The sequence below is a fragment of the Bombus vancouverensis genome, chromosome 5 (genome assembly GCF_051014615.1).
Source record: "Bombus vancouverensis nearcticus chromosome 5, iyBomVanc1_principal, whole genome shotgun sequence".
Classification (NCBI taxonomy): Eukaryota; Metazoa; Arthropoda; class Insecta; order Hymenoptera; family Apidae; genus Bombus; species Bombus vancouverensis.
In genome coordinates, this window is record NC_134915.1 from 15,127,329 (window position 1) to 15,155,012 (window position 27,684).

A 27,684-nucleotide genomic window follows, 5' to 3' on the forward strand; every position below is an offset into this window, starting at 1 on the left:
TTTCGTCCCATCTGAGGGGATAGCTCTGCAATACCAGCGCCCGCAAAAAATCCATATCCACGTCCATGGTTCTCTCTGATTTAAACATTAACCCTTCGAGCGGTCCAAGGAGCTTATACTATTTGGCTTATACTACTGCATTTTGGCATAGATGGCAACGAGCCACCTGTGTTCTCTAGTTTCCGCTTGTCGTTGCTGCTGCTGCTTCTTTGAAAGAAAAAATGAAAACGGCGAGAACATATTATGCGGAAATAGCGGACAAATTGTCAAAAATGATTATGCGTAAGCGACAGCCACCGTGTCGCAATTCTCGACGAAGAAAAGGTACACGAAAGGTATGGAGAATGTAAGTTTCCCATAGATCTAACACTGTCGTGTAAATACACGATGTATCGCTGGATGAGCGGTGCAAAGATCGTCAAAGGGGGAAGGAATCAAAGGGGATTGTAGATGCAGCGACGGATTGAAAACACGAACGAACGAGGAGCCTTCGTTTACGAGAGAATCGAGTTTGGAAACTTCAACTCAGGTTGGCGCGTATTTAAATTTCGGTGAGACAGAGTAATGGGAAAACGGTGATAAGCCGATGAGCAATGTAATAAAAATGATAATAAAGAGACTGCCTTTTTAATATTAAAAAGTCTTAAAATTGATAGAAACGTTCGCGCTGTTGAAAGTTCAACAATCGAGATTTAAACTTTCAGTCGTTCTAAAGAGTTTGGCTATGCGTCTACTTATTTAAATCACAACGTACGATTTCAGCGTCGAAGGATAAAGACTAACCAAAATTCGGACGAAAGATTCGATCGATAAGAGTTCGCCTAAACAAGCTCCGAGTCCCTGTTACAAAAATAAAACCACGTCTACCGTTTTAAATGATTGTCCCATAAAGGTAAAACAGAGAAGTCTTATAACGAGCGTGAGAATTCACACCCGTAGACCCTGAAAAGCAGTTTTTCCACCGCGTTCTTCCAACGTAAGGCAAGGTCCCCTGTATATTACATTAGACTCGCAAGAAGAAGGGGAGGAAAGCGTATTAAGAAAAGAAAAAAGAAAGGAAAGAAAGGAGAAAAAAGTAGAGAGGAGAGAAAGGAGCTGAGACTCTCGACCTGGACGAAGGTAAGCAGCAGAGAGGGCAGGCAAGGTGGAGTTCGAAAAGGCGAAAATCACCTTTTGTGGCCGAAACCACCGCCGCTGCTCTCGTTCCTCTTGTGGCCACTCTCGGATCGTTTGTAGCCAAAGGCACTGGATATGCTCTCGGCGCGTTTGTGACCGCTCTCCGAGCGTTTGTGGCCGATAAAACCGCCGCCGGATTCGGTGCGTTTGTGGGTGAACATGCTCGAGCTCGAGCCGTTCCTCTTGTGCCCGCTGGTGGACGCCATTTCTTCCTTGTCCGCCACTTCTTCGCGGCCCTCGGCTTCCTTTCTACCAAGATCGTTGAATTACGGCTCAGCCGGCGACATTTTCGAACGAGTTGCCTGAAACCAAACCGATAATTCTCTGGTTAGCCTATTGCTCGATTTTATTCTCCATCTACTCGAATTCCCTTTGATCGAGTCTCGTTCGACGAAGGTTTCGATATTTCGTCCCAAATTCTCTAGGATTCTGAGATATAATTTTGGCTGTGCTTACTTTTATGGGAATATTTATAAATACTTTTTACGTATACTCTTTATCGTATATACACTGTACATATTTACGTGCCACTTACCACGCTATGAAAAATTTATTTATAATCTTTACCGTATAAAAATTGTTTTCTTTTTTTTATGGAAATACGAAGAAAGGCCATAGGCTATTCGATTATCATTGCGTTTGTTATTAGCGTCGTATAAGGTTCTGACGTTCTAAGGTAACACGATGTAAAATTAATTTTAGACTTGCATGATTAACCGATTGGTTCGGTCAGACAAAAAAGTTATTGCATCTGACAAAGACATACGTATATTTTGTGTGTTTCAAAATCTGTACTAAATGGATAATTAATTATACGACTGAAACGAGAATCGCTAATAAGAAATATAAAAGAAAAGAACAGGACTCCGTTCTTGCGTAACGACCGCGATGATTTTCCAAACCGGCGGAGAACGATGAACTCTCTAGCTAAACTAAATTAAGAGAAACAAAGTTTTCAGTACTTGGAAATTCTAACGACGTCACATCGCCCGTCTGTCTGCTGAACCTAACGCGACGAAGATTGTCGCGAACAAAGGAAGCTCGTGATGTCTGATAAAAAGAAACTACGCTGTAACGATATCATCCTGTTTTTATTCCCTTTATCTACCGCTTCGTTTCGAAACGGCCCGCCATTAGTACTCTGCTCTTTATTTTAAAGTCTATTTATCGGAACTATGTCGTTAGAAGTACAAAGGTAGCGAATAGCGACGCATCGTCGAGGAATACGAAATCCCAGCGACCGTTTCATCGGTCGTTTCGTCGTGTGTGCATATTATACGTCGAAGTTGCGCGCCAAAGTTTATCGCTGGGAACAGTTTTGCTCGTCGCACGATGTCGCAGCAGAGAGAACAGCAGATACAGTTATACCGGCGCTGCCTTCGTTAACGAAGATGACAGCGTTTCTACTTGTGAGCGAGCTCGCGTTGTTGAACGGCCCTGACCTTACCAGAAGCAAGTTCGTTGAACTGTTGAATACAGAGATGTCAATTGATCGTATGATCGCGTCAAACGCTGTCGACACGTGGATTTCCCTCCTTCGATGCATCGTCTAGGCTTTATTTATATGTATAAACGATCAAATTAAATCGATAGTCGCTTCGTTAGTAGGCCGTGGCTTCTGCCCATATGGTGGAAAATAGACGCGTGCAGTGGCTCGCGAAAGTATTCCAACACTTGCGGATATTTTTTACGAATATGCATACATACGTGTGTGTCATATGTATATTTTGCAATTTTCTCACTATACTACAGTGACATTCAGCCATCAAAATTACACGTATAGTGGTAAAATTTGAGAGAGATTTGAAATTTTAGAACGAGATTAAACAGTTAGCCGTTGCGACCTGTTTGAAAACTTTGAAAAGCGCGTACCGAAAATGTGTCGCAAAAAGTAAGCAACGATAGAAAACATACTCGTCAAACACAGCGTTGTTATAATATAGAGTTAAGTTGTAACGAAAGGACCGTTTTATTTTTTAATTTTATTACCGACAGGGCTCGTGGTAAGGCAAAATATCGCCGTTTCTTCGTGACGAGTATACTCGTCAAAAACAATTCTGGTTAACATCTCTGTTCGGAAGAAATTTGTTGCGTATGTCGAGTTACCGTTCGCGGTAGAATCTTCGCGAATTTTCCTACTTTGAAATTTCTATCCTTTACAATCTTTAGTCTTCCTACAAGTTTCCCATTTCTATCTCCTTCTTCCGCTTTGTACAAGACAGAAGCTCGTTAAAACAAGCAAATACGATCAAGGGAATACGTGTTCACTTTTCCAGAGATTCAGACTGATTACAACGTTCTTGAATGACGTTCTTTGTCATTCTCTTTTTTAATTCAACGTGATCGCTCGTTACGCAATTAGAACGTGTCGTTCTAACGTCTAAACGTCTTAAGCGTAGAGGAAAGTATTTTCTTTTCCAGCATCTCAAACTGCCTTAAACAATCATCAAATTAATCGACGCAAAACCCAACGCAATTCCACCGAAGCCGAAGAATGTTACCGTTCGCAAACAATTCTACTTTCGCAGATAACCTCGAGCCGAATAACTCAGTTTGTGATTCCCGAAGTGTCCATCCACAATGAATCGTTGTCGTCCAAGTCGTTTCTGTCGCAAGAGCAACGAGTACCAGACGACGAAAGTTTCGAATTAACTTGTGCAATTAGCTCGTTACGTAAACGGTGTGCGGTTCGTTTCATCGTGGCAGGAATTGATTAATTTGACGCGAATACTCGAGTTCCGACTTAACGGACTTCCGTGGCGAAATCGCGCGACGAATCGTCCCGAAGAGTCGGACAAAATTTTACTCGGATCAGACAGACAAAGGGTAAAAGTACAAACGTGGTACATGTTTTCAAGCTTCGTCGCACGTTTTTAGGAATTTCGTCCGCTCTTTGGTTAATCAGACAAAAGAAACGAAACGAATAAAAACATTGGTAGAAAAAATCAACTTTGTACAGTATTTTCGTAAATACGAATTTTTAATACAACGATACGAACACAGAAAGAATCGTTTTACTTTGCTATTTCCGTAACGTTCGCGAATTTCCATTATTATTAAACACTGGCGTGCAGTGTGCCGTACAGATTGCACGTGAACGATAAAAACGTGCAACGTTTCTGAACGTCATTTCTGAAACTCTATATATTTTTACCTTTCGGTTATCGAATTTGAATCTTTGAATCCCACGCTTCAACCTTAATTCCTCCGTTGACAACACGAACGTACATGATTGTGAAAAATTCAAATATCCGTCGAATCTTTGTTCTTAATTACATCGATAAAACGGCCTAAATCGTACGCTTGGAGAATAATAAAAGACAAGAATTTTCGAACGTTATTTTATTTTAAACTTCCTTATATTAAAAAGACAAAGTAATACATATATTCCTTAATAATCTTCATCGTAGGCAAAAATTAATCGAACTTGTTCGTTCCAAGTTCGTTTTGTCTGTCCAAGAACTTTCGTAATTCCGATGAAACACGAAAGGCTAGCGATAATTATTTATCAACGGCAAGAGATCGACGACAAATCGATCATCGGTATCACCCACGAATCGACCACGAGACAAACATTCCCAAGCGCTATTTTAGACACGTTAGGATACCGTGTTTCAGACATGTTTCGCAAAAGAAAACCGTTCACTTTTAATTAACACTTTACCGACCGCTAGCGGTTCAACAGCATACGCACGTCCGACCGGCAGCTCAGGCGCAGATTCTCCTTGGCGCCGGCTCTCTTTCGGTTTAGACTCTCCGATGCCATTCTTCTCGTTCATCGCGAACGATAAGATTTCAAATTGGTATAAAACTATGGGAGTTTACGAAGCAACGCAACTGGCGCAATTGAGCAAGGTATCTTAGTACTAACTAACAAATTACTGCTCAAATAACGAGAAAGATTGTCGGTGACAAAAAGCCGATTAACAGGCTATCGGTCGGTAAAGTGTTAACATCGCACTTTCGTACTACCACATATTGGGTTGGCAACTAAGTGATTGCGGATTTTGTCAATACCACGTAATGGTAAAATCCGCAATCACTCAGTTGCCAACCCAATAGCTCCTATTACTGCGTAACGACATCATCACGGGTTGTACAACGAAAAGAGGCGGAACTCTATACTATACCGATCACCGCATGTAAAAAGGCGAAGAAAATGTGATTGTAATCTGGAAAAGAAAATTTTGCACGAAATATTCAAGAAAGCCGGTCGAAAAGAGGAGCAACAAAATCGTTAGAGTTTTACGTTAATCCCTTAGATCACGCCACCACTCTGTTATCAACATCCAGCACTCTTTATCCTTTCCACGAGCATGCTCCCCCGGACGTATTAAAAGTACATAGAAAACAGATCGATCGTCGACTAACATGTTAAAAAACAAATTATTCTGCGTAACAGGATGCCGACGAACGCGTACAAGCGACGAAGACATCCAAGTACGTAGAAAACAGATCGATCGTCGACTAACAAGTTAAAAAACAAATTCTCCTGCGTAACAGCGTGCCGATGAACGCGTACAAGCGACGAAGACACTGTTATACATGCAGCTTCGCCTCCTCGAAAGTTGACGGTCGGCTTCGTCCCTATCCGCGCCAACACATACGGAGCATATTTTTCGCAGCGCGTTTTTAGATTATCGACCGGCCACGCCCTTGATTTCGTACCGATGAAAAATTGAAGCGTGGTATACCGTACGTGCAGCATAGGCTGACTAACGAATTCAAAGTCAGGGATACATCGTAATGATCCGCAGGTATAGCGAGGCACGCGTACCACCGAGTACAACCGCATCAGCTGTTGACGCTGCATCGACTTCCGGCGAACTTCGAACTGAAATATCGTTCATCGGCATTGTGCGATGTAACGCGCATACATACTTTTGTCAGCCATCGCGTTACGTAAGAACGTAATTTTTATAACAAGTTGATCACGATCGCCATCGAATATGTATCGTATGGATGCGCGTAGAAGATTTCGTTTGTTTTATGTTCGCGGTCAAATAGATAGATCGTTAGATTTCCCTTTATGTTTGAAATGTTCCGATGACGATGTCAATGAATTTTGAAATTAGTTTGGATCGTGTAAAATAAGAGATCCGTTATGCGAATGTTTCGAGAATCGGAAAGTTCCGACGATTGAGATTTTGAGAATGGAAAAATTACAAAATCGAAGAACATCGAAGTGGCAAGTGTAAAAGGGGGAGGGGGAGGGTATTTGAAAAATTTTGTAAATTAAAAGGAGCCGCTCGGTATGGCAAAAGCAAGCGCGTCGGCGATTAGAACGGCAATCGGCTGTTGACGGCTTCATCGACTTCCGGCCAACTTCATTCTTATATCTTTCATCGACTTTACGGTAAACAGACGCGAAGCGATGCGGAAAATTTGTTCGTTGGAATATAGCGTAAAACGTTTCAATTTCTTGTCTTTTATTAATCGCGTTTTAGCTGAGTTTTTTCTTTGTATTTCCATTGATTGTATCTTCGTCGAGGGAGAGATTCTTAAAATTTCTTTCTCGTTTCCTCGCGTTCTTTTTTTCTATTAAGCACAGGAACTAATTCCGTATTTTAATTCCTCGCTCTTTACTCAATTTTCACCAAATTCTCCGTATTTCTATCGATTTTACTCCGAAGCAGGAAATATTATTTGTCTTTTATTTGAAATATAGCGATTAATCCTACTATCTCGTTTCCCTTCTCTTACTGTTCTTCGTATTTCGCTCTTATCTTCGTATATTCGTATCATTATCAGGCGTGGAAGAGGATTTTTCAGCATTTTGCCGAGATAAAGGTAAATTAAACTAAATCCTTTTCCGTATTTAACCATCGAAGAAAGAATACTAAAAACTACGTTTCTCCCTCATTTTTCAATGGCTTTCCACCTTTCTTGCTCTGTTTCTAAAACGTTAACTCTTGATTAATTGGTTCTGTATCTCTCGTCTGGAATAAATTACGAGAATGAGTAACGAGCAAGGAATAAATGCAAAGCAACGAGTGAGGCGGTCGTTAATTTTAAACGAGCTTGTTTAGAGGGAATAAAATAGTTTATGAGACACGATTGACCGATTAAACGGACATGATTGTATAATCTGATGTTTTTTTGACAGGAACTCGGTAATTCAGTCTCGCAGCGAGATTCGACGGTAATGGCCTATTATGCGAATACATTTACAATCAGATAACGAAAGATAAGAGAAAAAGAATCGACTAATTACGAGCTAATCTTCTTTTTCTCTCTTGATCGATGCTTTACAATTGTATTAATCGCTTTAATGGGTTACCAATACGCTATGGACGTCCATGCAGATGTATATTTTTTATGAACACAGCTGGATAAACGGAATTTATTCGCCGAATGTTCGCTAAATATCATGACGATTTTATACTTTGAATATTTTATATCTTTTATATACTTGTATATTTCTTTACATTTTTACGTAAATTCATACTTCTATTATAGCAGAAGAAATGGAATTTACACGGATATTTGTTTTAGTTTTGTTACACGGATATTGTTATACTTTGCATATTTTTATATTTTTTACACACATTTTGATTTCTGCCTTTCCATGAATGCATGGACACCTACGGGCATTGTACAGTTATTAGGAACCATTCAGTCGAGATCATCCAACGAGTTCTACACTTTTTGGAAAAAATCGATCCGTTTTAAAGTTTATACTTTAATGTCTTTCGGCGTACGTGGGACTTTCGTGATACTAAAGGATGAAAAAAAAGAAGTATTTTCGATGTTGATACGTTTGAAAAGGTATCAGCAGTTTCTGGAATTTCCGCTTATAAAATCTATATGCAGAAAAGACGAAATAAACCGAGAAACATAAAGAGGGAAATAAAAATTGTAGGTCCGACAGGATATGCTAGCCAGATGCCATACGCTTTTGATATTAAAGACCTTTTTTACAACATCGTTTCCAACATTATGCCATGTGCCATTAAAAAGGGTATTTCCCTTTACGATCAGTTTCAGTGAAATCTGTATTTTGTAAAATTACGATGGGAATATAATATATAATTTAAAATGTAACGAGGAATATTTTACAATACGTGAGTTTCATATTTTCTCAGTACAAAGAGTTCAGTCTTTCAATGCTACGAGAATTTATTATAATCGTTATATATTTGAGAGGGACAAATCAGAAATTCTCTTGATATCAAACACTATAGAAATAACTACCGCGAAGATGATATTTTTCTTTAATTTGTGAAACTGTTGGTTTAACGATGTTTTCCATTTTTTCCATTATCGTTCGAAGCTTGAAAAAAACGTTAAATTTTAATAATATATTAACACACGGTAATAATAAATGTGACTCGAGCATTAGAAATAAAAGTAGCGATAAACTCCAAATATTCGTAATTTTATCATCCTCTTATACCATCTTATTCTTTTTCGAGTTCCCATGAAACTAGTTAAATATTTAAGAATCTCAAAAAAAAAAAAAGGTTTTCTGACGTCAATGGTATTCATTACGAGGAATGGTGATAAAATTTTATTTTAAGCACTTCCAGGTATTCTTATTATCCACACAGAGAGTAGAATATTTTTACATAAACTGCATCAACATTTTACAACAGTCGCGCGTCTGTCGACTCAAAGTAAAATTATTTTTCTTTGTCCCGCGTTGATAATGTACAAGACCTTGCTTTTATTTCAATCTTTCATACTCGTATATTCTTATCTCTGTTCTGTTCCATCGCATTTTTACGTACGTACGTTGACATTGTATTCGCAATATAGAATCACGCGCGTGAAACAATTCTAAATTGCCGCCATCGGTAAAATCATATTTCCTAAATAGCAGTTTTTATCTCCTAACGAGATTGATCGTTAATACGATGCAGAAACAAGTCGAGTGCTATGGATTAAACTTTCCCTCGTTCCCTCATCAAATCTTCGTTACTAAACCACCGTTAGTCGCAAACCCAATTATACACCGTTGATCGCATTATATCTCGAGGTTATACACCTCGTTCTCCTCTAACCTCAAATAGCATTATGGTGTTATGGAGTTACGTATGTAACCGCAAGTTCCATCCAACCGCACGATTCGTCGTCTCATTCTCCTGGAGGGGTTTTTTTTTTCATTTTTTGTCGTAAAATTAAAAATCGAAGCGACAGGCTCAAGCCGGAAACTGAATTTGAAACCGTCGTGAAAAAATTGCATCGACGATTCGTCTACGTTTGTTAGACTTTGATAAAACGTGGAAATAGGAAACGTGGCACGAGAGATAAATAAAACGGAAGAGATAAATGAAAAAAAAAGAGAAGTATCCGCTAAAATCGTTTTCGCGACTGGAGCAAATTTTTGAAAGAACGAACTGAGCTGAAAACTCGGATAAAACGTTCTCCGCCCTTTCGAGCGTGCCTCGTTCTCCCTTTCATCGAATTGTTAAACACACAGCCGAGCGCAAATACATCAACGCCGGCGATCGCTGTGTGTTTGCAGCCGCGTCGAAATATCGCAGCGAATAAAGCTGTTACCACGTCCACGTCGTGCCTGTTTCATTTTAGTAACACTTTCCAGCCAGACCGTTAAATTCGCCAAACGATCCTCCTTTTATTTATCAACGCTGCGGACGCGTCCGCCGCTCAGATTACGTCGTATTACGCGTATAAGTGTTACGCATAGAAGAGCGAATTTTGAAAATCCTTCTCCGGTCGCTAATGTGTTCTAAAGGCAATGATTCTTGGTAGGTCGATGCGATCCTTGAAAAAAAGAAACAAAGGCAAGCGAAACGTGATTTTCGACATAAAACGAACTGCGAGGGGAACAAAATTTCGATCCGAGAATTGAACGAAAGAAAATTTGGTTTTTTAACGAATCGTTGCTCAACATAAATCGACATTTTTCCAAGCAAACCAATCGCATGCAAAGATCATAAAATTCGATCGATTATTTCGATCGAATCGCTGATAAACCGTTGTAGAAGCAACCAATAAATAGCGAGGATGATAACAAATTGCGCGTATAATTTTAATCACACAGATGGTAGAAATATTTTTATAACAGCCGTTGTTATGTCGCGTGGGACAATCCGTGCTCCATCCCTCGTTGCCTGGCAGTCAACGGTCCACGCGCCGTTATTCCGACCCTCAATAAACCTAAGGACCCAGCATAAACTTCAACTTTTTGACTTAATTGGTTTAACACATGCTTTTTAAGTTAATCTGTTTGTCCCGAAGGATTTTTTAATCTTAAAAGTTTTTTCGGTTTATGGCTGGTTCTTAGAAAAGTCCTTAGGTTTATTATGCGCTCTTAAAAATTACGGAGAAAGCGGAAATTTGTCTAACGGAAAAGCAGGTTTTTCCCATGAACAATGACACCCACTAGGAACGTTGGTATCATTATTCATTAACGTTGACTATAATCAATGGGCATCGTAGATCGTTAGCCTCACTGTCGTATTAGCATGGAACTTGGCATAGTACGTTCGCGTTAATTCAGACCGGAGATTCCAAACGAGAGATCCTGTCTGAATGAGGAAACACAAACGATAGTAATAAAACGCAGGAGTACGCAATTAAAATATTAGGCGATATCGTTTGTCGAGAAACTCGAAGGCAGACAGGAGCTTCAATCGCACGAAACAACGATTTTCGATCGGTTACGCTAACATCCTGCGACACTTGCATCGAATTTCTCTCGCTTTTCCCCTCTCTGACGAGAGAAACCTCTTAACAAGAGAAACAATAGCTTTTTTGCGAAATCGAACGAAGGAACGACGCGGCAACGAGACGAACCAGCACTCGCGGGTTGAATTCGCCAGACCAATTTCAGCACTTGAATTCTACTCGGTCGAGTAATTTTATCCCAGCAATGGCAGAGGGGAAAAAACGTCCGTCTCTCCAAATGATTTCCGATACATCGTGTATCGAGTTTCTGCGCTTCCACGAACAGGGAAATTCGTCAATATCTTTGATCGATCGCGATAGATCGATCGTGATCTCGGACCATACGAATACAGTTGGTCAAACATTTCTTGTATTACTTTGTCCGAAAAGTTTCTTTTGTTTTATAAGGAAATAATAGATACACGAACATAATAATAGAAATAGAACGAAATGGATCATACCTAATTCAATGAAATAATATAAAACATAAATTGTTGTTCAACTATTATCACCTTATGAAACGAAAGAAAGTTTTCGGACAACCTAATACATTGGGATCGTCATTTCGATTATACGAATATCTATGTAGTTTAAATAGTAATTCGTTCGAATAAAATTTCAATCAAATAGACATCTTCCGAGTGATTGCGTTCTACGATACGTTATTTCTCTACGTCTTTTTCGACGAATTTCATTTCTCCTGGCATAGCGAACTATCAAAGTTCAGAGTTGAAACGTCGAAATCCGAAGAGTTTCGCTGTTGAAAAGCGGCGAATTGAAAGGATCGAAGGTGAAGAAATTTTTAAAGTTCCAGACTGAAACGTTGAAAACGAAAAACTCGCAGGTTCGAAGACTCGAAGCTGGAAAGCCAAAACGCGAATGATCGATAATTACGAAAGTGGAGAATTCGAAAATCTCGAAATTCGAGAACCAAAAAGCTAAACTACAAACCTGAAAGTTTATATCGTAGATATTTCTACAGTTCCTTCGTTCGTAAAATTATTTGTCCGCCTGAGAAACATATATACGCGTCAAGAAATGAAGATTGACGCGCGCAACATCGCTAAAACACAGATAACGCGACGAAAAGAACAGCGTTTCTTAAAATGATTAAGCGTTCGTATGATGTGAATAAACACGGAAAAACGCATGTTTCCGTTCTACGTAAAACGCTGCCGTCACTCTGAGTTTCCATTGAAATAGCGAATTTCATTCTTTGAGAGTTTTCAATGACCAACTGCAGCCAAAACGAACAACGACTAGCTGCAGTTGCCAAAACGCTACAAATACTACGACAGAAAGTTGTAAAGTACGAAAACATGAAAGATCGCTACTGCATGAGCTTTTACAATCATGTTTTTTCCACGTTGTCATTTTAACTTGTACTTTCATCTAAAAATGCACATGCCAACATTGTATCGGATATGTGGAAATATAAGGACTCGGATTATACGAATGAAACGTACCAGAAATACTTACGACTTTAAATAATCGAATAAAAATTCTCGATTATATTAATAAAACTCATAGCGAAACTAAAGACAGGAGGTACACAAAATAAATATACGAAAAGAGGAAAAAGAAGCAACCGTACTTTTATATATTTTACAAGAATTCATTCAAGCTTCCAAAGATACTGATAGTTCTAGCGATTAAATTGAATTAATTTAAAGTGTGAATAGAACGTGAACGTGACTTAAAAATCTAGCTACCTTTTCTGTGCGTCAAACTTTTGCTTAAAGAATTTTTCGAACTATTTTTATTGATTCACTCGTTACGAAACAACACGAAATAAGAAAATAAAAATTCTTCTGCATTGGAAATCTGAATGAAAATAATCAAAGACTTTCTATACAAATTTCCATATAGTTTTCCAATAAAATTTCCAACGCGGAAGAAGTTTTATTTCATTTTCTTTTAACTTGGCTGATTTTGATCGAGTTTTGTTAATTTTGAACAAACAAGTGCCAATTATATTCAACGTTATAATATTAGAATAGCGTTCGACGATGCGAATCTCGTACGCGCGCACAGCCAAACAAAAATAAAGTGAAAGTACAGCTGGCAATTTTCGTTGCTAACAAATTAGAATAATGCACAACCTCGTAACAATGTCTATTCAATATTGTTCGTCCGACAAGAGGCTAATTACGAATTACTCTCACGCCACCAGTTCTGACCTAATAATCTTCTTGCGATCTTAGACCCTCGGAAACGTCGCGCCGCCGCGACGTAACCGGAAGAGGAGCAATGAACTGCAGGTCGTACCGTTAAAGAATTAACTGAGCCGTCGTTTTTCGGCCATCGTTATTCATCGCTACACGGATTACCAGTTACAACCTTTCCTTCTTGTTAGGAGAACAAAAATGGGAACGGATTTATTCGTCATCTACGTAGGAACAAACGCGCGCGCAAGAAATATGTCAATTTAATTCTTCAATGATGTAAATTACTATGAATTGTTCGAACAGTTGGCATGTATAAAACGATGGGTAAAAAGAAGAAAAAAAAAAAGAAAAAAAAAAGAAGGAAAGAATGGAATTTCTTGAAACGTTTTACTAGTTCTTTTTGTGCGATTATTATATTCCGGATCTTATCATTTTGACAGCCACGATGGTGTAGTAACACGATTAATTACAGTATTAAATTAGCTTAGAATAAAACTAAATTGAGTTAAATGAACGTAAAATATGTATAGGCGATGTATTGTTCAAATATCTAGATAACTATTCCAGTGTTAGTTTTAGAAGAGCAAACTTTAAGAAATTCTATATTGCACTAGCGTCTTTTCTCAGGCATTCCTCTACATTCTACATTACCACACACAGCAGAAACGTTTGATCACGTTGCATCATGGCCTTGTATCGAGTTCACGCGATTTCCTCTCTTCGTTCTAACTGCTAGGAGCGGTTAACATTTCTTCTTATATATACAAGTAACAAAAATTTCAAGCATCGTCGCTATATAGAAATAATATTTAACCTCTTGACATATAAACGTTTCGTCGATTTACTAACTTTTTACAATAACCACTACAAGAGATGAAAGTATAATATATCTTTCATAATACACACATATATACATATCGTAGCACAAGGTAGCTCGAGTACATAGTAACGAACGAATAAAATAATCGATAGACTAAAAACAATCTGGGCATGTGCGTTAACTTTAATTGTATTTAGACACCCTTCAACCAAACTTACTTTTGGCATCAGGGTCCCTTTTTGCATTCAACGATACAATGGCCTCGCCATATCTTGGCCCGACTATACGAAACAATCGACGAAGGAGTTAACCAGGCAGGCTAAAACATTTTTCCCCGTAACCCAGTTCCTGTGTTGTGCACCCGGCAACCAAGTCGATCCATTATTCCCGCGGCACAGGCCGGTATCACGACATCCGGCGTCGTCTCTGATCGCGCTTTTTCGCGACGACGATCATCGCGAGTTCGCAGAACGAGAGATCAATTTCAGCTACGTCGTTGTAATTCTCGTTTGGTCGCACCAAGCAACAACGTCAGCACGGCAAAAAGATCAAGAAATCCGAATAAATTGAAACTTTCGTTTACCTAATTGTTAGGATGAAACGAATAATTAATAAGCTTTACCCTTTTCCTCTAACTCTAAATTTCATCCTGTAGATTCTCGTTTGCTCGCAGTAAGGAACAACGTTGGCATTGCGATAAGGCCAGGAGACTGAATAAATTGAAATTTCCGTCTACGTAATCGTTTAGACGAAGCGGATAATTACTATTTCTATCCTTCTCCGAACTCTAAATCTCATTGTCTAAATTCTCAGTTGTTGGCGGTAAGGAAGGACGTTGACACGGTGGAAAGTGGAAAAATCCGAATAAATTGAAATTCTCGTCCGCGTAACTGCTGAAACGAACCAGATAATTAATAGCTCTATCCTTTTCCGAATTCTAAATGTCAGTATCTAGATTCTCATTTGCTCGCGCCAAGACATAACGTTGACATAGTCACACGACTGAGAAAAAGCCCGACTGAATCGAAATTTTCATCCACGTTGCATTTCCATGCGGCGTCGTTGGAGCGTGGGCCCGTGGACGAAACGCTGACCTAGTGCCCAACCCATCGTCGGCTGCTTGAAGACCTTCCAGCACGCGACGGACCATTCGATCCCCGGGTGCACACGTGAGGATGGATGGACGGATAGCGAGCATGGCTCGTTACACCGTACCACAGCGCGATAGAGGCGTCGCGGCGCGCGGCCTCCGCGATATCGCGTCGCTGCTCGCCGTCCGCCGATCGATAGCTGGCGCGCAATCGGCCCCCAGGTCCGATACGTCGATCGAGGGACGTGCAACCGCGACCTTTCCTCCTCCCGCGTGATCAAACGCAAATTCAGAATCGAGCGATTAAACTTGCATGAATTTGACGCTGTTGCATAGAATGCAGTTGATTTGTTTTTCCTTTATCTATCTAGACATCGACGTGACGCGAGCGTACGTGTGTTTCTTGGTGTTCGTCTTAGGTCCACCAGAGAAGGTTTTATTCGCGTGTTGGAACATTTCATACATTTTTCATTTCTATGCAACTTTTTATACGATGGTATAAACGATTTGTTCTACGATTTATACGATTGTTCGTTAAAAATACTTGGACGAACTTTCGTACGGTGTTATACGTTTACCAAAGACACTTACACGCTATGAAATAATTGATCCGAAAGCCCAAATCACGCTTCCACGTTCCCATACGATTCTCGTCGAAGAATCAAAATTCCATAATCTCGATAATTTCCTCGAATTCGAACGAATACCTGAAACATACCGAAACGATTCGCCTCGCAAAACCGTTGATCACGCGAAAACCTCCAACCTACCGTCCCACTGTGCCAAACCGCACCGACGCTACAAAACCAAAATTCCACGCGACACGATCTCGTCGTACCCAATTTCACAAGCGTATCGAGCACACCGCAAACCTGAAAGGCCCGCCGCGTAAAACCATCGGCGGCGATTAATCATCGAGAACCGCGAGGCTTATCGACAAACAGGAAGCTAATAAATTCGAAACGGCACGGTTAATTGAATCCATGGTGGATCGAAGGCCGCAAGGCGGAAAAGAAGACGGGAAGCGGCCGGTGGTGAATTCACGATGCCCGCTTTTGTGGCTCCTGTGAACAGAATCGGGCAGTGTAGGTTCGCCGCGTGTCACCGGCCGATTCACTGCTGCACAATGCCGTACACGCCAAGAATCGCGCCGCCCACCTTCGTGACGTTGGATTGTTTGTCGGGTGAAATGGCAAAAACGGGGAAGGCTCCGACGGGGAACTTGGATAGCTGCTCGCGATTCGGCCGGTTCCATTGAAATCTAACGTCGTTCGAGTGATCGAGGAGCTCGTGGATTAGAGGCTGGATCTGGACATTCGGTGGCCATTCGTGGTTTTCAAATTGATTCGTTTCCGGTGTCCTCTTTTTCCTTGGCTGGCTGAAGGAGTTCGATTTTCGTGGAATTCTTTTTGCGGAGAAGCAGCATGATATTCGATCGAAATGGAAGACAAATTGAATTTTCTTTACACAGGGAAATTATTTTCCTCGACGATGTTTTTACGATGTTACGTGCAAACGGCGATGTCGGCGAATTACAACGATAATGTTCGTTGGTAACTTAGTTTAGAATTTAATAGGCAACTGTGCAACGCGTATGTAGGCGAGGCATTTTACCTTCTATTTCTGTGCGTCCATTTAATTTTACGATACTCGATCGAAAACGATCTGTGTCATTTTTTCTCCTGTCGGAAGAAAACTGTGGATTTCTGTGCACGTGGATCTTACACAATTCGGTAATTTACTTGTCTGTAGAAATAAATTATCGTCGGAAACGAGCTCCGATGATAAATTTCTTTCAACAGATGGTCGTGATGGAGGTATTTATCGATATATGGTAGAGTGGCAATAAGAAGCGTAATGCGAATAAAAATCGCGAGACTTTCAAACTTTCAGACTTGGTACGTTAGAAGTTTTAGAGAGATGCGTGGGAGATATAAATGTCTCGAGCGTTGAGCTTCAATTTTCAATATTAGCTCGTACTGAAACCGATACCACTTGAGAAATAGGACGTAAAATATGCGAAACGGTATCATTTTGGCAACTCTCCCGTACCATGCATCGCATCGTATTTGCGTTGATGGCTATCACTCTAAATAATTTGTCTGTCTATTCCCTGAAATGTAATATATTTCTTCCGAAGTATTTTTACTTATACGAATTTTCCCTTACAATGAATCCATTTATCCGAACGTTAGTTTTCATATTGAAGTTCTAAACGACGAATTATATATTCTTAAATATATTTGCTTTTTATTCGCGGTAAGAGCGTGCTTATGAATCAACGTGATAAGCGCATAGCGTCTGGTACATGTTTAGTGGTAGCTGACTTGACTGTAAATGGATCGCATTATTTTAATCTGCATTAAAAATTTGTATCTTGAATCTGCTTTCCTAGCTATTGTTGCATACCTATAAATATGTGATCTGTTAGACGTTAAACGTTAGGTCGAGAAAAATTTCATCCAGTTTCTCACGTGAGTTATACTTTTATCCGCATATTTTCAGGTATATTTATTTTGCTCGAGTACCGACTTTATTACAAAAATCTCCTTAATACAAAAATAAATTTGTGCCCGAGGAACTTCTAGAATAAGTATCTTTCGGCGTGCACCTAATGACGTAACGAAAATCCAATCTTTCGAACGCGTTAATGGCACCAGAGTTCGAATCGAACGGATCTCGCGACTAACAACTCCAATTACCTTATCGCGAAAGGAAACTTCTCTAATTAGCTAATTCGAACGTTCGCGAGTCGAAGTTTCTTCCACCTTTGTCAACCAAACGAAAGATTCGAGGTATGTTAGGTTAAGGTCGAGCTCGAGACGCGTTACGACACCCGGTATATGTTCGGGGCCACCGGAAACTTTTGGCAGCGCGATAATATACCGCTATACGGTACTGCAGAAAAATATAATGCGACAGCCTGCTGGCTTTATATAGATCGAATCGTATACCTGTCCCATGTACCGAAACGAACGCAATCCCCGGCTCACCGGACATATTGACTGCGTGATGAATCACCGCGATCGCAAGCGCGCAAACCGCGTCCCGATGCAACACGCCATTCTTAACAATCGCCTATAAAACGTTTCACGCCGCGGGACAAATCCAAAACCTCGGTGGAATTAGTCAAGTTGCTCGAATTCGAGTCGTTCGAATTAGAAGAATCGCGCGAAAAGAATCGAGTCGACTTTTGATTCAACGCGTTTCGGTTAAACTCCCGATTTCTTTTCAAATTTAGCGTATTCGCGTGAATTTTGCTGTCGCGTATTCTCCGTTTTTTAGCGGGGATACGAGATACTTGCGATTTTCTTATATAAAACCAAAGAGTCGTAAGAAATTGTGCGCTAAATTTGCATAATACGGGCGCGCTTACTTGCCGGTCGTTTGGAGATCGAAGGAACGTGCAGAAAGTAGCAACTCGATGTACCAAGTGCAGAACGAGACTGGATCGATGGGGTTGAAAGTAGGAATTTGTAAGAACGTTAAATTTGAAGTCGGGTAAATAATAATCGAATAAAGGTAAAGGGCTTTCGAGTTGCTGAAACGAGCTTCAACTGTGCATACTATCTGCTATTTTATCTTCGTTTGGAAAAGGACTATGCGTGACCCGTGTGTGTTCTACGACAGCTTCTATGGAAGTAGGTACGAAAGTTCGTGGAAAAATGACCGCCAGGGTGATTGGTAGAGGATAATTGGATATTCGGTGGCAGACAGGCGTTGATTTCGATGAATAAAAATTGTAAGTAATCATAAAGGGTTTGAAATGAAAGGGGATTTTAGGTGGTTCTTAGTATACGTTGGATAGGGGTGAAACTTTCCATGCAAATACGTACTTGTTCGACGAGTCGGTAGTAATAAATATGGAGTTGTAAGGTGAATAGGGAGGAACGAGGTTTACTTTCTCCATGTTTTTTATTCTACGCACAGTCACTGTAATTTCTTTTTTTTTTTTCTTCTTCAAACGAACGTGACCGGCGCAATTCGAAAATATGAACTTGCTCTGTTCAAATGGAACATCTTATAATAGACGCAAGTGTTGTCTAAATATACGTGTCTCAAATATTTCAAAGTAACCTTACATCTCTTTATTTTCGTCTACCTAGGCATTTAGCTGGCTTCGAAACGAATTTATTCGTTTGTAATACATTAATCTCTCGAAACCATGCGAGGTTACTTATAATAGATTAAATAATAGGATCTTCCAGGTACAATTACGGTTCGATTCATCGCGATAATCCTAAATCTATGCTTACACATATTGTACATCATACGGTGCACTAATTGCAATTATTTAAATCTAGATTTGAATTATTTAGATCTGGCAAAGTCTAATAAATTCTACTCGATCGCACGCATTTTCGGCCATTAAGTATAATTTATCCTTTTGATTCAAAGGAAATTCATGGGCCAACTGTATATTTCTTTTTTAATTCATCACGCCGTGGGACATAATCGATTGTTTCGTTTCGTTTCTCATACCGAGACGGAGTACGCCGAAAGAATACCCTCGCAATTAATTGTACAACGTTCGTACACGCAATCGCGATTAAGAATCGGAATAATATTCCAGCTCGTTTCTGAACTTGAATTACTCGCCGATCAGCTGATAAGCAAGCAGATCTATCAATGGAGCGAACGTTTTTTCATTAAGCTGCCTTTTCTATCGCCGATAGTTTCAATTGATTAATGACCTGAATAACACGAACAATACGCTTCCTATTTTTAGCCAGTGAACGGTATCGAAGACCTTTGTGATTTTTATATCGATCGCGTCCAGGTTACCTTCGTTGAAAAATTGTAGAAATTTCAATGAGCCGTTCTTACGTAATTCGAAACTATCGTTAGTACACGACGATCCAATATTTACCAAAAATTTTCAGGAAAATCAGGAGTACAAGAGCTTTGAGTAAGCGTCGTCATATCGCTGAATCGTTACGTGTTATTTTATTATCAAATATGACTTTCGTTACTTCGTTCAACGTATCACGATTCGAATTTCGTTCCAATGCAACTTTTCCGCGGTTCGATTATCGAAAACCTACTCCTCGGAAATTCAACAACAAATCCCACAGCTAGAAAATTACGTCGCATTCGTTACCTTGGTCATCGACATGAAAAAATCGCGATTGTTTTTTTACGCCAGCAAGTGTTCTTTTATATAGTGTTTTTACATGTATTGGGATGGAAGTTAAGTGATTGCAGATTTTGTCATTAGATGGTATTGGCAAATACCAACTAATTGGTCTTCCGATTAGCCACAAGCTGCGCTACTATTAATTCGAATAAGATGAATCATATCGTTTCACTAGTCGAAAACACAAACAACATAGTCTCTCGTATTCTTCAAATTTATACTCGTCGAGGACAATCAAATGAAAAACACTTTTAGCTACTTTTTTCTATCGCTCCTCTTTTCATTATTTCAAGTACCTACTTATACCGTACTCTCTCAGAACTCGATGGATTGTTACGTTAAAGAGGCTATCGAAGTTTTTAAGACACCGAGGTGAAGCAGGATTCAAAAAAAGATTGGGAAACACTGGTTTATATGTAACATAGTGTAACGTAGAAGGGATAGAATTACGAATAGATGTCGGTACCATTTTACTCGAAACGCCCATTCATTTTATATACGTCGTTTCTCAGAACTTTGTCGACTAGAAATGCAACTTTTCCCGAGAATATCAAAATCATTATTAGAAGCGATCGAAACGAAGCATGCTCGAAGAAGGATTGGGATACATCGCTCCGCGGTCTCGTCGCACATCTCGCACCAAGAGTCACTGTTCTACTTGCAGGATGAATCAGAAACGGTCCATATAACTTCGACTGGCTCCGCATGAACTGAGTCACTATATTCTGGACTGTAAATGGTGGACTTGTCGAGTAAACGGCTCGTTTGATGTGACTCTAAATATAAAATCACTTCCTCGAGGAACACGTGCCGGAAAATGAGGCTGCGCTCCGTACGATTACACGGGCTACTGAAACCTCTTCATTAGCAACCGAGCAAAAACCATTGCCGCTGTTAATACGGGCCATATGCAACGAATGCGAATGAGATTCCACCGTTCAAACTAGGAACACCATATTTCATCGCCGCCAATTCATCCTTCTTCGAAACACATTAACCTCGGGGGGAGAGAGAGAGAGAGAGAATTGTTTGATTAATTGGTAGATACAAGTTTCTTGCGTTCTAGTTGGTACGGGGCGACTAAATATACACGTAGTTCGTAAGGGATGGTTAACTCGTCAAACACGAAGCAGCGGAATAATACGCGAAAATTGTGTAAACGTAATATTGTCTTAAGAAAAATAAGTATATTCGTTGCTTGAGAATTTTGTGTAAGTTTCGACTTTTACTAGCAGTAACATATAAAATATATCAAATGTCTGCGGTATGAGATAGATAAAATTTACAAAATTTTACTCCTATTGTAAAATTTCATGATCGCGTCGTTATCTTTTTATTGCGTTGTTTAATAATTCCATTAACAATCCTGCAAACCGAGTGCCATCAACTTGTAAAAGCTCGAATCTCAAATTACTAGGCCGTGGATTCGTTTTATCCATCGAATCCGCTATAGCGTCCACTCCTCTTTGTGTATTTTATATATCTTCGTGCATTACACGCATCCTGCGGATTTTTGCATTTTTCAATTTTGCATAAATGCATAAAGATCCGCAGTCTACCGCTCAGTTAAACCTATCAACTCCAATCTCCGCCGTATCCTTCTTATTCGCTTTGCTTCCATACCATAACCAGCTTCTTCTTTGTATTGCGAAATACGGTTAGTTATCGAAGAACGAGATAAAAACTGTCTACTGTCACCAATTTACACGGACTGACCATCTTTTGACCAGCTATTGTACAATACGCGCTACACGGATCGGTAAACTGCTGCTGTAAAATTAACGTCGAGCCCCGGTAGGACGTTAGAATCTGGAAGAGAGCGAGGTCAGTCGCTGTAGACTGTGAGATCGAGTTCAGAGAGCGTAATCGCCGGGATCGTTCTGTAGGAAACTCGAGCCCGCTAAGAAATCGTGGGCAGGATAATGAGGTCACGCGTATAAAACGTTTCTAGATAGATCGCAAATCCTGAACGTGACTTGCCTGTCGCTTCGTAGGCGGTTCGAACGAGCCATAAAGTGGGACACCAGTTTTTGGAAAATTTTAATATTCTTCTTACCACTGGGTCACTTACGACTGACACCTGCTGTAGGGATTTGTAAAAGAGAGTGGGAAACTTTGCAACATTGTCTGCAAGGTTATATTTTACACGGATATATGTGCCTATTATCGTTCTTGATATTTTTCTATTTCGTTTCTTGCGAATTTTATGAATTTGATTTACTAAATGAAAGCAAAGACGCGGTTTTCCTACAGAATTTTTTGTATCTTCATGTATCCGTAAATTTGTTTACTACGATTACTATTATTTAACTCACGAGTATCTGAGTACGCAAGAGATTGGAAAGCCTTCGGGTTTATCAACGACGAGTAGCGTCATTAACAAGTAACGTTATATTTCGTGTTTCTTTCTCTCGAGTTTCCTCGACGAATATTCGCAAACATTTGCATAAACGTTCGCAATCTGGTAACGATTTCTTGTCCAAGTACTATAGAACGATTCGACGTACGCGAGCGAAATTCTAGAAAGCATATTCAGCCCATTACGGATCGCGTCACCTGAATAACATTCATCTCGCTTCAATAATCTAGAAAAGAGAAAACCAATCTAGAATACTATCTTATACTCGTATTGACGTGAGCGTTGATCGGTTCGATCGATCGAGCAATAAAAATTGTCGACAGTTCCGCTGGTTCTGAGAACGGGGCAGACCCAACGACCAGGTTTCCATGTGGCTTCTTTAATTTTACACGAGAATAGTGTTTGCAATCTTGTTACTATACATAAAATATTACGTGTACATAGGAAATCAAACCGAAGACAGAACCGGCTGCGAGTATCGTTCTTTAAACCGTTCCTTTCGAGTGGCACTGTGCAAAGTGTGCTAGGACTCATTGACGTAATCGAATTGGCATCGTGAGCGTCATTGAATTCGAAAGTCGAGGGATTTTATGTCGTTATGAAACAGAGTGCGTATCTTCTTTTACTGCTCTTACTATTGTCTGTAGCACTCGAAGCTGTTAGACGATCGAGCACATAGGCAAACACGCTTCACGACAATATCGACCAGGTATTTTAAAGAACGAAAAAATAAAAGAGGACGATCGATACTGAGAGGAGTCGATCGTTACCGAAGATCTTATAAAAATATGTTTCTCATTTCTTTGTTCTTCGATACAAGGCGCAACGTACTAATACTCGAACTAAGATCGAAGTACGAGACTTGTATCAAAGATACAACTTGTATCAGAGTACACAATGCAGGCTCTATAGTAACATTTCTATAAAAATGTTGGTTTTAGGCTATTTAATAATTCCACTGCTAGTGACACGATCGAATGACGAATCACAAACAGGACATCTAATCTCACAAATATGTCATAACGAAATTGTCAAGTATACAATCTTACGGAGGAATCCATAGGAACGTAGACAAAATAAGAAAACAAGCTAACGCGAGTACAAATATTTTCTCCAAACTACATTGTTCTCAGAGAAGGAAAAAGAAAAAAGAGAAAAAACGCATTAAGAAAGAAATAGTCGTAAAGAATCTTAAGATCAGACAATTTGTTCCCAGCGGTTGACCTGTTCCCTCCGTTTCGGCTCGCACAGAAACCAGGCTTTCCTTGGAAATCAAAGGCAGATCTGTGTGTATCTCGATGATCGTATCGCAGGAAACACCTACATAGAGAGCCGCGGCCAGGATAACGAGGACACAGGTACAAACACGTCGAAAGAACCGTTTGACTCGGTGTCTTAACGTTCCTGACTTCTCAAGCGGACATCGTAACTCTGCCCGTTGATTCTCTTGCCAGGTTGAACGGATTAGATCGGCACTGAATGGGAAAATAGCCATAATTCCGCTTATTCGGATCGGATAAGGGCCGAGATAATATTTCCATAACGGTACGATGTTTCTTTTCCCCAAGGATTTCCCCTGGTGAACACGTTTTCTTCACTTTGTGATCCGACCTTCTCGACTCGGTTCTATTCGTAGACGCTGCGAGCACTCGTTTTGCTCGCGACGATGTTTGTCTCGAAGCAACGTTCAGATTCGCGATACGGCGAATAATAGCGATTCGCGCGAACTCGAACGCTATTGTGCGTGTTTTATATTTTTGTATCTCGTTTTCGTTTACCGTAAAGAGATACGACGACTATCGTGATCGATCGTATCGGTAAAATTTCAACGAAATCTGGAAATCTTTATAGTTACAGGATATTTATACTTACGAGTTAAAAGACGCTTGTTGCTAACGTTCATTGTTGTAAAAAGATTAATCTCTGCGCGTGTTTGCGGCAAATGTGACTTGTGTAATACGTATTTACAAACGTCCTTGCTTGCAGGTCATATTTTTCTTTTTTTGCTTGAACGTCAATCGTATCTTTGTAAACGATGATTGTACAAGAATTTAATCGGACATTGCGACTGCTCAACACTTTCTAAAACACAGCGATATTTGTCGAAGGTTGTGATTTCAAGCGACGAGTCGTTAACAACCGCATTACAACGATTCGTGCAACTGTAAACAATCGATGAAGAAAACGATCTGTCTTATCCGTGTCTCTTAAAATTGTACAACCTCGGATGCTTTCAACAGACTCGTCACTTTACAGAAAATATAGTCGACAGTAACAATAAACTGTATTCTTTCGTATCCTTGGCATACCGACGTGTTCGAAAACTGTGCTCCATCTGACAACGAAATTGGTGTTGTTGCAAGGGTTATTATCAGAACGTCCTCCATCGGTTTTCGTCTCCTTCGGACGCGTTGTTCGATGTTTCAGCATAAGGGAGACATGTTTCTTTATTTATAACCAATCTCGAATATACAAGGAACGAAACGCACTCAAGGATGATAATAAATTTCATCTCCATTGACCTCGCGTTAACCAGTGATATATTTTATGAGAAAAGCGAATGTACAGACAGATCGAGCCATTATTAATTGCGCTTGTGTGACAAAAAGATAGAAACGAGTAACGAGGAAAGTCGAGATTAATGGAAACAGAGACAAAAATTAAACGAACAAATAGTTCTACTGATTGTATTTCTGTTTTATTCCGCTGTATACTGGACATTCGAATTTTTAGGTTGTCATCCAAGTTCAGAACATCTCGTTAACTAACAAAGACAGAATTGGTACCAGCTAAATCGCCTAAAAACATCAGTATATAACCTCGCTGGTATCTCTACCATCATTTCTATGTCTTTTTCAAAGCTCCACGCAATTATATTATATACCTTTCGATCGCTCGAGGCAGCAAAAACATCACACGCGGCGACAAATCTAATCGCGTCCATCGAATCTTTCCATCGATTCATTATGTTGTATGTACTCGTTTCTAAGGTAATCGATATAGAATCGTATCTTCCAGCCTGTGTTTGCGCAGTACACAGTCGCCATAGGAAGCTACGAAATTTTGACGCGCATCAGACTGATTTACAGAGCTGATAAAAGATCGTTTCATCGGAGAATAAGCGATAATAATAAATATCCAAGTAATGCAAATAATTTTCCTAGCTCACGATGTCTCATAACGGAATAACGACAAAATAGCGGGAACCATCCGCGTGAATTACGCGATAGCGAAACTGAACGTAAAATAGCGGGTAAACAATCGCATTTCTTCACTCTGGTATCGACAGCTCCACTCGTTACGTACGATAAGTAAAAAAAAAAGACTAGGGATAATTAATGGTACGAGGAGCAAGATCTCGTCTGGTTGTTTCCACGATCGACGGATAATTACAATAAAATGCACCGTGTAGTCGATTGCCGATGATGTGTCGTTAATGTTCGGCTTTTTTCCAGAGAAAATTACATAGATTCTATATTTACGTTCCAATTAAAATGGTCGAGTGGATTACGACAACTTATGAAACGTGGCAATTTAGTTAAGTGGAGATTCTTGACAGGTATCAATGTTTTGTCGTTTCCTTGTGATTACAAATTTGTAGAATTATCGGCGTATTAATTCTCTTGACGGCGATATTACGTTGATTATAGTGAGATCCGTGAAATGAATGGGATTAGGATTGAATTAGGAACGAAATTATCGTATAACGGAGGCTACTTTGCCTTCCGTGGAAGAGCGATTTGAAAATCCGATATGTTCAGGTACGAGGAAAAGCTTGTATGAAAATATCAGCTACCTTCGCGTGGAGACTAACAGTTACATCGGCCTGAATTTGAAGGAAAAATTCTTACCGAATGAATCAAGCGGCGCTGCTCAATGAGACCTCAAACGTACCAAAATAAACGAGGAATATAACTGTAAAGCATTCGTCGACTCGCTTCCGTGTGACATTAGCGTCGAACATGAATGAGTCACAATAAAAAAGATACCGAGAAGTTCGTATTATAAATCGGAGATGTAATTGAACAGTGGCAATAATTGAGAAAATTAACAAGCAATGATTATATTATCTCCTGTTAAACGACTACGATGAACTCTCGTTTCGCCGAAGATACGAACGAATCTAATTAAGCGATTAAAAGATGTGTATACCGCGAAAGGAAAATACAGTTTCTTCGCAATACGAATTTATCTCTTTGTCGAAGAAATCGATAGAATTTATACGTTACAAATATCGAAAGAATTTCGTTGATAAGATTTCGTTGAACTCGTTGTAACAATAGTGGTAGTCTTAATATCGAACAGACATCCTGCAGCGTTTATTACAAATTACCATTCTGTTCCTCGCAGGGATGCTTGTCATGTTCCTTTTCGGAAAGCCTATATACGATCCTCGATAGGTAAATGCCTGTCCTAACGAACATGCAAACTACTCTCTTATTTTAATATTTAACGTAATCCACCTAAAATCAGCTGCTGGCCCACGCTTTGCGAATTTATGTTCTATTCGCTTTCTTTGATCGGTGTACGTGCACTCTATCAAGGGTTTTCGGTGCCTTTGGAAGCTCGCCAGAATGCTCTGTATAATGCTGTTACAATGCTAATTCCTGATCGCAATGTCTTGCGGTGCCAGGCGAAATTATGCGGCCCAGTCTGCCAACCTTATAGTGCTTTATAGGCGTTTGTACGTGGCACGCGGGTCCGCTTATCGTATCGACGTCAATTCAACCAAAATACTGTTTCATTTGCGTAGTTGGCTACAACTCGTTATAGGAAAGATACGCGAACGATCGATGATAATTAATGTTCGCCGTTGGAACCAGCTTCGGCAGACTTGTTTCTACTATTCCGAGTTAAACGATATTTCCATTCTTTTTTTCCTGTTATTCCCTCTGCGAGGTATAAATGTTCTATCTTTCTGGAATGCGCGTATTTGCAATACGAGATTGTGGAATTATCGAACTGATCCAATAACTAAAATGTATCTCAGAATCGTTGTTATATTTCTTCTTTCGCTTTGGAGTAGCGAGCAATCTAAAGCTTCAAATATCAACATTGTATCTGAACCACTGTGCGATCAGTGGAACTAATTATTGTAAAAAGAGAAAAAGAAAAAAAACAGTGGTAAAATTTTTTCAAATCTAACATTTAGAACCTTGTGCAATCAATCATTTTAATATTTCTTTTGCTTGCTCAAAGAAATTGCTTTAAAGCTTGCGAAAGAATGTTTTCTTCTTTCAACTAATAACAATATGTATTCTTACACGGTGGTAGGAATTTCAATAACAAGAAAAATATCCA

The 27,684-nt window shown here is 39.7% G+C and overlaps 1 protein-coding gene across 2 annotated transcripts in view; it reads right to left on the bottom strand.

The window, feature by feature from the left end:
• Positions 1-27,684, bottom strand: part of LOC117158431 (Organic anion transporting polypeptide 30B) — a 67,411-nt gene that overhangs the window by 18,932 nt on the left and 20,795 nt on the right. For both annotated transcript variants that reach the window (XM_033337311.2, XM_033337309.2), the window contains exon 2: positions 1,171-1,478. In XM_033337311.2, coding sequence (XP_033193202.1) covers positions 1,171-1,382 — 212 coding nt within the window. In that variant the 5' untranslated portion in view covers positions 1,383-1,478. The remainder of the gene's footprint in view (positions 1-1,170; positions 1,479-27,684) is intronic.